The 12,098-nt window shown below is 46.2% G+C and overlaps 1 protein-coding gene across 2 annotated transcripts in view; it reads right to left on the minus strand.

Annotated features, from left to right (window-relative positions):
* Positions 1 to 9,794: 9,794 nt before the first annotated feature.
* Positions 9,795 to 12,098, minus strand: part of LOC308637154 (liver carboxylesterase 1-like) — a 34,545-nt gene continuing 32,241 nt past the window's right edge. The window contains exons 12-14 of one of the 2 annotated variants that reach the window (XM_081273363.1): positions 11,466 to 11,597; positions 10,459 to 10,531; positions 9,795 to 10,211 (exon numbers count right to left, since the gene is read on the minus strand). In XM_081273363.1, the coding sequence (XP_081129489.1) occupies positions 10,028 to 10,211; positions 10,459 to 10,531; positions 11,466 to 11,597 (389 nt within the window). In that variant the 3' untranslated portion in view covers positions 9,795 to 10,027. The remainder of the gene's footprint in view (positions 10,212 to 10,458; positions 10,532 to 11,465; positions 11,598 to 12,098) is intronic. The other variant, XM_081273362.1, reaches the window with a different exon arrangement.

Consider the following 12,098-nt stretch of genomic DNA (forward strand, 5'->3'; position numbering starts at 1 on the left):
GCTGAATTGTCCAGTCAAAAAGTATATTGTATGTGAATTATAGTTCAATACTATAAGGAAGTAGTTTTAAATACAATTAGGCATAAAGTGATCACAACTTCATAGTAATATAAATTTTTATTTTCATAGAAAAAATTTTGGAAAATTCCCCTTGCATTTAACTGCAGCCACGAGATTGGTGATGGCCAATGGTGTAGGAGCGGCATCAGGCGGGGTTGGGTCGGGTCAGCTCAGCGAGGAGGCAGCTGAGCCTCCTCCACACTGGCTCTTCCCCTCCAGCCAGCTGGAGGCGAGGCTCGGAGGCCCTCGGGGACCAGGAAGGTACATAACTGCAGGACACCAAGTCCCTGATTTGTACTTGGGGAACAGCTGCTCCCTTATCTACATCAGCGTCCTGGATGTCACGTAAGCAAGAAACCCATTCCTATCATGTCTGAGCCCCTGCACAGCTTTGGGACAGATGCAGGAAGGTTGTCAATAATTTGTAATCTGTGACACGGGGACTTTGCCAATTGTGTCTCTATTCCTTCCCCAAGCAGGTGTGCGCACACTCACCCAGCCCTGAGCGTGGCCTTCAGAACCAGAGTGTAGCCTCCAGAACCAGAGTGTACAGTAGCCACTGTCAATGGCTGGTCGTTCCCCTTGGGCCTCACAGCATAGCTCAGTGGCCTCAGGTGACTTCCAACGACTCCCACCTGCCAGGAGCTCCTTCCTGCTTGAAGGATGTCCTGAAGTGGAGCAAGGCCATTCTATGCACGGCAGGCCAGCGACACCAGGGCCCCAGGACCCTCCCACCCCTGGAGTAGCTGTCAGTCAACAGCTGAATGGACTTGGTGTCCAAATAACCCAGTGCCCTCGCCTGTTAGATGGACTAACTTTCAAAACCAAATTCTTCTCCCCCAGTTTTCTCCCAGGCTTGAGCTCCAAGGAGCCACAGTGAGAAGTGGCCACATAAGGACCCCTCGTGGGCAGCTGTGCCTTCCCTACCTCACAGTCTCACCCCATCGCTATTTCCCACATCTTCCCAAATTAACCACCTGCCCTTGAATCCTTGTCTCGGCTCTGTTTCTGTGAAACCCAAAGTGAGAAAAACACCCTTAGCTCTACAGTCACATACACTATTATAGATGGGATTGTGAGCCCTGGAATTCGTGTGTGGAAGTCTAACCTACAGTAACTCAGAAAGTGGCTGTATTAGAAGACAGAAAGAAGATGACACTAAAATGAGGACATTGTGGTGGACCCTCATCCCATATGTCCAGTGTCCTCATAAGAAGAGGAAATTTGAACACAGAGACCCCAAGGGCACCTGTGTTACCAGAGAACTCCCAGAGGTGGTGGCAGCAGGGGGACAGACTTCTGCAAGCCAAGGAAGAAAGCCTCCAGAAAAACCCCCTCTGTGTCACCTTGATCTTGCACTCCAGCCTCCAGAGCCATGAGAAAATAACTTCGGATGACTTAAATCACTCAATCTGCGGTAGGTTGCTATGGCAGCCAAAGCAGACTGCAGCATGATCCCCACCCACTTCTTTCCTTCTTGATCAAAAGAATCTCAGGTCCGCAGATGGATCAGGGTTGCCTGAGTTCACACAGCAACTCACTATCAGAGTCAGGACCGGAGTTCAGGCCTTTCACTTCTACTATATGGTGGCCAGATATCACCGCTCATGTTTAATACACCAAGGAGCTGTTTGAGTTCCAGCCTAATCACAAGGCAAAACACTTGGATTTTGTATCCGAGTGGCCTTATCAGTTCATTGGCTCAGGATAAGGAGAGCAGGGTTGAAAGGTGATGAAAGGCCAGAGCAGGACCTGGGCAGAGGTCTTCTGTTTTCCCAAGGTGGCTTGGCAAGCCTACCCTTGCCCAGGCAAGAGCAATGTTGACATAAGAGGCACCTCGTAACCAACAGCCAGAAAGCACCAACCAGCCTCGAACAAGCTCATGGGTTCCTGCCCAAGACCACAGGCCTGGCTGAAGCAGCTCCTGGAGACAGAGATTCAAAAAGAGGCTCTCGTTCCACTCCTGTGGCCAAAGGTCGGGGAGGACTTCTGCAGAGGTTGGGGGGATGAGGGCTTTGTGACATTAGCATGTGTCCCCAGACATGATTGACTTGTACAGAGGTTGAACTGGGTAGGGGATCCTTCTTTACTTTTATCTGGGAAAAAAAACATAGGTCATAAAAAGAATCCTAATTAAAGTACCCCCCCATTCCTGTCCACTTGGGGTGATCTGATTAGTCCTCCTAAGTAGACAATGAGGCTGTTTCCAGTTACTGAGCACAACACACCGCACACACCCACCCACCCCACACACACGTATGTACCACCCTACCTTTTGCTCTAGCCAGCTGCCCTTTGAAACCAAGCAAACAGCCCTGGCCTTCAGCCTGTGAAGATTAAAGCAAAACATGAGAGGAAGGAAAGGATTATCCCCAATCTCCTGTTGAATCCCAGCCTGCTTGTGATAGCGGCTCATTTGCAAACAGAGGCAGCCTCTCCCTGGCCACAGCCCGCCCTGGCCACAGCCTCTGGTGCCGGCTCATGATGACTCTGCTGAAATGACGGTGACGCTGGAGTCTCCCAAGCCTCACACCAGAGCTCACAGTCTCTCCACAGGCCTGATTTCCCTGTGTCACTTGGGCTACAGCTGACTCACCCTTTGTGTGGAAGTCGCAGGTGGCCAGGTCGTTGCTTTCCCTTTGGGGGATCTCTGAGGTTTCCCATCTGGAGCTCTCTGATTGGGAGAACTATCTTCTAGGAACTGTCCTTAAGTCCTAAACTGTTGAGCAAGACTTTAAACTTTCCAAATTAACTCCTCAAATCTCCCCCATGTCTATTAATTTACTCAACAGACAAATACATGGAGTGTGCCTAATAGAATAGGCGTTGGACTAGAGCAAGCCCGTGTCCTCCTGGGCCCTTCACCCAGCTGTCCTCTAAGTCATGGGGGGGTGAGGTGGAGACTGCTGCAGAACACTGCCCTGGGAGACTGCTCTCTCATACACCTTCCACCAGGGCTCGAGCTCTGAGATCCAGAATCCTGCGGCCTCCTCCCCGACAGCCTAGACACAGGCCACGTTTCTAGCACCTGTACTCGTCTCATACGGATGTCACATTTTTTGCCATTGTGCAAGTTGCCAGATTCTAAATGAGCTCCTGGTCTCAAGTCTCAACAAAAGTCAAATAAAATAACATAATATAAAAACAAAAGGAGAACAATAAAATAAAATAGCTAGGGGGCTGGGAAGGAGAGGATCTCCTGCAGGTATGCCTGACAACAAGAGCTAATGAAAAAGACTCTTCTAGAACCACAATCATGGGCAACAGCCACCACGACCTCATGCAAAAAATATGCCACAGGATGCCAGCCTGCTACTGCCTGTCCAGCCCTGCACTCATGCCACCCTTGACACTGGCCCTTGAAACCTCTGTTACTAGTGCTGTGGACAAAGATGGTTGCTTCAAAATAGCTTGTGCAATCCTCCTCGCTGGGCCTTTGACTCTCCTCTTCACCAGCCTTCAATGTGCCCTGCTCTCCACAAGGGGCTGGCTCCCCACTGCGCTGCTCCCACTGAACCCAGGTAGGCATCAGGATCCCTTTAAGAGTCTCTCTCTGTGTTTATGTTAGGATGACACCAGGCCAACATACCATCTGTGGTATTGCTACTAGTTTCTAAAGTAGACGTTGGCTTCTTATTTTAACCAAATGATTCACAAAGAGACTTTTCTACCATTTCCATAGGCGGAAGGCTTCTATTCCTTGCAATAAATTAAATGTTAGCATGGGAAATGAGCCATCGTATTTCTTAAAATTAAAATCATGGTAAAATAAAAGGTAAATAAGGAATATTGGTAATGATATATTTAGTTTACCGAAAGGTATATCTGAAAACAAATTACTCAGAGTGCAAAGGGAACTGCTGATGGTCATTCATTAAATAGACAGTGACCACCTTGACCACCATCATGGCTTCCCACGAGGTCACAAGTCTGGCTTTGAGGAGGGTCCTCGTCACTGCAGTCATTTCCTTGAGCTTCAGGGAACTTCTTCCTGTTGACATCAGACTGTCGGGCTGAAATTGTGTGGCATTTACACCTCTGAGTGCTCTTGATGCTGTGGCATGAAAAGGGGGTTAGACTCCCTGGGCTCCTCATAACATAGTGGTCACCCTGAAGGACACAAGCTCCTGGCATTCTGGCTGTCCACAGGAGGCCATCCCTCGGGGACTGCTGAGAAAGGAGGAATGAGAGTAGGGCAGCTACAGTAGCCAATGGGCCCAAAGTTCAATGGCTTATTTTGGTTATGTGAAGAGCTAGAGCCCTGTTCTGGTCAACAATGCGGTGCCCTCCACGTGGTCACCTATGGATCTTGACCAGGGTGCCAGCAGGCTTTCTGTAGATGGTGAATATGGAGGTTGTGTGGTCCAGGCAGTCACTTTGGCCACCACCCAGTTCTGCTGCTGAAGGGACAGCAGCCCTAGATGTTACACAAGCACACAGCAGGGCTGGGTTCCAATACAACTTGTTTCTATCAACAGACACTGGGCCAGATTTGGCCTTGGGCTGTAGTGTGCTGACCCCAGGCTGGACTCTGGTGGCTTTCACTTGTTGTTTCCTCTGTTGTCATGAGTGGTGGCTACAGTCAGCTGGAGGCGGAGGAGCATGGAGGAGTGACCACAGGGCTCCAGGGTCCAGCTTGGTCCTGCCTGCCAGGCACATCCCTGGGAGGGACTCAGTCACCTGATCAGTCCAAGGGAGGCTGGGAAGGGAAGTGGTTTGCATGTGGCCCAAGAAATTGGGACAGATTTAGTGAATTCTCAGGAATCCCTGCCATAAATAATATACATTAAATCATCAATTTTATATTAAGTGTTTTTGTAATACACAACAAAATAAATGCATATCCCTTATGTTTATGACTTAGTCTGTGCACCATCAGAAAGACCCCACTAAACTCCAGGGATAAATGCACTGCACTTTGATAAACAATGAATGTTATATTTGTTTGAATCAATTCATAAGAACCTGATTGTAAAACCAGTCCCTGTTTGCTAGGGCTACTCTGTAAAGGTTTTCATCAGCCTTTTAATACAAAAGAAAAAAAAGATAATTGAGCAAGACATGCAAAAATTTAGACCTAGAAAAATTAGGATTGAATTGTAACCCATAAGGGGTTCCATAAAAGTTAACTATCTATAATAAACATCTGGGTAAAAAGAGTGGCCTCAAAATAGAAAAATGTTTTGTGTGTTTTCTTGCCCTGATAATGCATCAGTGTTTATATGTGTTAACACTCAAAACTGTGAACGTCTAGAGCGTTCGGGTCCCTGGGTAAGGGTTGCGAAATAACCAGGACACAGGGGATGCAGAGCAAAGGCAGCAGTTGCGACTGCATGCTGAGATTTATTTGCAAGTTCCTTTTATATTCTTCTTCTAACAAAGCAAGCAATTCTTTAAATAACACTTTACCCACATTGCCCAAATATCATGCCTCAGCGGGTACACAGAGCTAAATTCAGATCGTTCCTGTTTATATGATAAGTACCCTCCCAAAGTTCTTTGTAGACATTATCTAATCCTCTGAGGATGCATTTGTTTCTTTAAAATATACTGTTCCCACGGCAAGTATGCAGGAAGCTTCTTCCTCCTGGCCAAACCATGCAGAACTTGTGACTTGCGATAAGGGGAAGAGAACTTTTCTTCCTCCTAACTGAGGTTTGCCTCAGCTGACCTAAATCACAACCACAGCTCTTGCAAAATGTCAGGCCTGAGGGAGCTAAACTCTGCACACTCAAACCCCAACACAAAACTATCTATGACATCACCTGAGGGTACTGGGTATTACGAGATGGGCAGGATTTGGAGGGGCAGAGAAGAGAGGTCATTAGCAGTGGTGCAGGCAGGCTTGGGCGCTTCCTGGGGGGCCAGTTGGACTGGACAGGTGAAGAGAGCCTCAATGGCAGGCTCTGAACAGACTTCATGCCCAGACAATGGGGAAACGCTGAAGGGCTTTGATTCAGGCATCTACAATGAAAAATTTATGAAAGCAGTGTCTGGCAGAAGCAGGCAAGCCTTCTGGACAGGTCAGCAGAGTGCTTAGAGAAACACTTACCACTCACCTGGGGGTGGTGGTGAGTCCTCCTGTTCAAACACAGTTAGGTTCTCTGCATGAGAAAGCTTGACTTTGGGCTTGCACAAGACTCAACAAGAACTAATGACTGTCTTCTCCTGAAAGTTTGCCTAATCACAGGATCTATTAGTGGGATCTTGTCTTTTCACATTGGAACGTCACGGGGGTGATGAAATCTCCAGAATATTTTGTGGGTTGATTGACAGTTGAGAGAGAATGCAACCCTTCTTAGACCCTCTAATGTGTTGTCTGTTTTTCTTTTTCTTCTATAGACACAGGCCATGAGCACATCTGTGTAGGTGTAGGGCAGTTGAGGGGAAGGATGGGTGGCTACACTATCTCACTTCATCCCATCAACTATGGGGGGTTCTCAAGGGTCTTCAAGTTACTCACATACTTTTTTTTGTTTTTGGAAATGGGATCACACTATGCTTCTAGGCTTAAGTGATCCTCCTGCCTCAGCCTCCTAAGTAGCTGGGACTGCAGGCACATATTGCTGGACCCAGCCAAAAGGTCTCTTTGACCAACCACTAGCATACACAACAAGGCACGCAAATTCAAACCAGGTACCCAAATTGTACCTATCGAATTGGCAAGGATTTTTACCACTACTCTTTCAGTGCTGGTGCCAGGTATTGGCAAGGGTAGAAAAAAACAAACTTTCTTGGAGGGAGTTTGGTAAAATATATATTAACACTTAGAAGGGGGATCTCTTTTGTGCTAGATAATTATATGAACTGTGTTCTTATTTTCTCTCTTCTGATGTTTTCATATCAAAGTGCTTGTTGACCAAGAATTGGCTAAGTCCTAAAGATAGGCAACCTCTCACCCCTGAACCTTTCCTTTTCTGTACAAACTAACCAATCCAGGGACTTAATCCTTTTATTAGGCTCTCATCCTCTGGACCACTGCCTGCTTTAATCATTACAGGGTAGATACTGGATGGAACAGCCCACATGTCCCAGAGCCCATTGGAGTTATTCAGACCAATGAATCCTAAGGCTATATCCCATCTCACCTCTCCCCTTCCTTGCAATAGAGCCTCTGATTGACAGCCCCGACACCTGCCATATGACCCCAGTGCTTTCCCGTGTGGCCTCCTCCCTACATGCACAGAGTGCACCTTGACTTGGGAACCATGAATAATGAACTCTCTGTTCAACAGCAGCCATCTCCTGAGCTAATGGCCTTGGCCTTGTTATGTCTAAATAATAATTAAACCCATATTTCAAAACAGCATGGAGAGGAATAATTCTGAGTAAGTCCAGTGACATGTCAGATGGCCACCTGAGTGAGATTGACATAGGAAATAATCTGAACTGTTCTCAGTGAGCAGCCACAGTAAGTGATGAGTGGATGTGTTGAGTATTCACACTCTGGGTTGCAATGCACAATTTTTCTTTACAAAAAATATAAAGAAACATTGTTTTGAAATATTTAAGAAACCCATTCATTATTTCCTATGAAAGAAAGGGGGTTGGTAGATTTCTAACCCTCTAAAAGTTCAGTAAAGTACAAACCCGTCTGGACAAACACATGAGGAGACCATGACAACATTTTGGAAGGTGGAAGGTCGACAGAGCAACAAGAACTGCTTTTAGAGAAGATAATGCGAAAGTCATTGAGCAGGAAGAAGGGAGACCCCGAGCAAATACAAGTGTAGAATGGAGATGGCAAAGGACTCTCTGGATTGCGAGGTCATAGGGACCCTCTTAATGGGTTCACAAGCAGCCCCCACTGACAGGGATGAGAAGTACAGCTCTCCCCTGTGAGATCCACGGCCCAGGCAAAGCTTCCCACAGGCCCTCTGCACCTCCAATCCTAGAACAGGCTCTTGAAACTCTAGCCTCCTAATTATATTCAAGTATCCAAAGGTCCTCAGGAGGGGTCAGCATAATGTGGTTTCTATCCAGAGATCTGAGTTTCAAAATGAAGAAGTTTCCTGAAGTTCAAGGACATAGCTGCAGTAACCATGACTCTTGATGAAGTCCGTGCCTGGTCACCTAATAGTGATCATGATGATGGACAAGGGTGTCCTGGTTCTTAAATTGCCAACCAACCATCTGTGATTCTCTTTTCCCACTGAGTGACCTATTTAGGGGCATGCATTTCTGTAAATCAATTGTTTGATATAACAAAACTAAACAAGGAGACCTAGAGTCATCAGAAAGGATCAACGGGCAGCAGTTATTCTACGAGTACCAAGAATTGATAACCATACAGAATTATTCTTACTTTGCTGGTAGAGAGCACACTGGTGCAACCCCTCTAGGATAATTTTTGGGGTCTCTGCTAGAGTTAATGTATGGGACACCTGTGATCCAGCAAGGCCACTCTTAGGTGTATATCCAAGGGAAATATATCTATGTTCTCATTAGAAAACAGGCTCTAGAATAATCATGGCAATGATATGTAATAACCTCTAACTACAGACTATCTTTAACAGGCTGAATTGTGTATTCTTTTAAAATTCCTGTGTTGGAAACTCCAACGTGAGTAAATATGAAGATAGAGCACTTATGGAGGTACTTAAGATTAAATGAGTCATAAGAATGTGTCCTAGTCAAGTAGAATTGATGTCCCTATGAAGAGAAATGATATCAGAGGGCCAGCATTAGAACCACATTTAAGGATGTTGGAATTGCTAGCAGTATATAAATGATGCATGAAATATCACATATTATGATTTTTTTTAAATGAATTGAGTTCCATTTCCTAGTTATTTATTTTACTCAAATCCAATGAAGACATTACCCTGCTACAGCAGCGAAGGCCATGGAATTTCCAGATTGCCTGTGTGTGTCTTGTCCCTAGGGCCATGGAACAGCCCTTGAGCAGTCACTGATGACAGTTGGTATATGCGTACCCACCTTCCTCTCTGCTCTACAGTGTCTCTGATGTTGTTTTCTACCATCTCTTGGGGGTCCCCGTGGACTGAGCTCATTCTTCTTGGAGCCTGCATACCCCTCCTGCACCCATCGACTCCTACCTTTCCTTCCTCTCCCTCAACCCTTCCTCAGTGCTTCCTGAAATCACCTCCCAGAACCATGACACTCAAATCTTTGTCTCAGGGTCTACTCTTGAGCAGAGGCCCATTAGGCAGGGCCTCTGTGACACTGCTACTAGGTGTGTCCACATTGAGGGTTGTCACCTATTTATGATGAATTGACTGCTTTGCTTTTTCTTTATTTTCCTTTTGATATTTGTTTATGTGATGTGAACATAGCCTCCTGACTTTCCTCTTGATTTGTTTTTTTTTTTTTTTGGGGGGGGGAGGGGTGATGCTGGGAATTGAAACTTTCCTTTTGAGTATCTGTGTGGTATATCTTTTCTCTTTCACTCTCAATCTGCCTGTGTCCTTACATTTACATGTATTTCCACCAAAGTTTGTTTTAGAATTTAAGACTAGTGATTCCATCCATCCCCCAAGAAAGTGTGAGTTTTGTTTGTCACATGCATTGGTGAGTCTCTGAGGGCTGGGGCAGGCCTCTCCAGCTGATCCAACATGGCTTCAGAGAGTAAGGAAAGGACGCTGGCTCCAGGGTTATGTGGTTAGGGTTAAGGGATGTGATGGACTATATGAAGCCTAGATTTTTGCAGCTAATCAACCACCAAGCTGCCGAGACAGCTTCCTGTTAACAGCACCTCTCTCCTCATGCTTCTCTCTGAGAGGAAGGACTCATCTCCAATCCAAGACACAGACATTGCTTTGGCCTCCAAAAGAACATTTATTCTCCAAATCAAAGCCACAGGTACAAACACTCCTGCTCCCTGGCCTCTGCCCATTCCCAATGCACATTCTCCAGCCACCGCCACCGAAGCTGCCTCTTTGGATGACTTTGATGGAAGGCACTGTCTTGGTGGCTCCAGTCTCTGGAGACTGGCTCAGCCTCCCATTCACAGCTCCACATGTTCTCTCTTGGGAGGTCTCCTCGATGCCTCCTTGGCCTTGAGCTCAGTCCAGAAAGCCACTTCCTTGTCTTTCAGCCCCGTGGCTACTTGAGTGTTGGCACCAATCTGCAGATACTCTTCCTTTTGGTTGTACTCTGGCCAGTGGGGCAGACCCTTCCCATTGGGGTTCCTGGGAACAGAATCAAATACAAATTTCCCAAAGCTGCTATTGGTCACCACATCTCTCTGAGATTTACAGGAATCCTTGGCTTATGGCTTCCAAAAGACACAAACACATCCATTTCCTGGGGCAGGCTGTAGGTGAATTGTCAGAGTGCTCCGGTGACAGGATCTGGGATTTGATCTCTATCCATGAAGTATATGCCCCACTGCACCCAATCCCACAAATCCCACTCCCTCTTTGCCACCAGCCTCACCCATGGCGAGCAAAGTTGGCCCAGAATTTCATCACCGTCCTGCTGAGGTTGATCTCCTCTTCTGAGGCGCCCTCTATGGGGAAGAAGGAAAAAAATCCTTTGCTACTCAAAGTGTGCTAGCAGCAGCAGCAGCAGCAGCAGCACCTGGGATCTTGTAGGAAATGCAGACTCTTGGTCCTGACTCCCAGCCTACTGAGTGAGAAGACCCTGTCACCTGGTGTGCACTTTCAGTTTGAGAATGACTGGTGCAGGACTCAGCAATGTGCTGAGTTGCCTCTGTCTTCCCTGCCCATCTGCACCCCTTCCCATTTAAGGTTGCAATGCTACACCCTGGAGTTTCCTGTATCTTGAAGGATTGTTGGTTCTTGGCTTTTTCTCTTTTTTCTTTTCTTTCAATCTCCTACATAGTTCTGAAAAATATCAGAATTTCCAAGGTCCTAAGAAATCACCCAACTAGGAAATGTCCAGAGGCACTGATGTGTCATAAACAGTGATGAGAAGGCTCAAAAGTCATGTGCAACTGGTGAGAGTTGATTTATTAAAGACAATTTGTGAAAGGTTTTATTTAAACATGATATTGTGCATTACATTATAGATAAAAATATATGGGTTTTAGACATATCGATAGATGAATACACAGGACACTGGATTTCAGGTGGGCAACAATTCTAACCTCATCCTCACATTTTAATCTGCTCTTCTGAATAGAAATAAAAAAGACTGTTTTTGCCATTGAGTAGGGTCCTGAAGGTAACCTACAACCTCCCTTATTGCAGCCACAGGCCAGGATTCTGAATGTGACTATGGCTCAGGGCACATGAATACACATCCTCTTTCATGCATGTTAGAGCAGGAGAAAGGCTGGGAACCTCCCTATGTCACTCAGCCCTGATTATAGTGAGTCAGGAAACGAAGATCAGAAGAGGAGGAGAACCATCTCCAGTCCACCAAACCAAGAGGAGAACCTCCTCCTAACTCCAAGCTCCTCTCCAGCAAAAAGCCCTTACCTTTTAAAAATGGAGCCCCAAATACTGAGAAGAGCTCATCCCCATGGTCTCCTAGCACCGTCTTGGGTCTCTTGTCTGATGCGAAGCTCGGGAGATACTGAAACTCATACATGTAGGTGGGGGCTCCGGCATCTGAGAAGACACAGATTTGTGCACAGTTCACATCACCAGACACACAGCTGGATGATCTCAAGGTCTCTGACTGGGCAGGAAACCCCTGGGGTGTCAGCATGGGAGAGGAAAACAGAGTTTCTGGAAAGCTCCTCGACTTAGAGCTGTAGAGCTGATAGAGGAGGAGGTGGGATTTCATTTGTATTGAAGGACAGAATGAGTGAACACAAAGCACCCCATAAATACACTGAATGTGTTTCATTGATAACCCATTAGTGCACGTTCATTTCAAGGATATCAATACTATGATAGGTGTCTTCCATTCAGCCTAGTTTTGATCCTTTCCTATGTTATCTTCACCATTCAGAGAAGAATTAGGCAAATCCAAGCTGCTTGTCTGAAAATGAAGGTACTTAAATACAAGTATGCATGCAGAGATGGAATATTCTCTTGTCCCTTGTGCTTCAGCAAACAAGAAAATTCAGAGATTGATATTTCAGTCACCTCGCCTGTCCTGCTTCC

Source organism: Spermophilus citellus, assembly GCF_964194105.1.
Source record: "Spermophilus citellus genome assembly, chromosome: 18".
Classification (NCBI taxonomy): domain Eukaryota; kingdom Metazoa; phylum Chordata; class Mammalia; order Rodentia; family Sciuridae; genus Spermophilus; species Spermophilus citellus.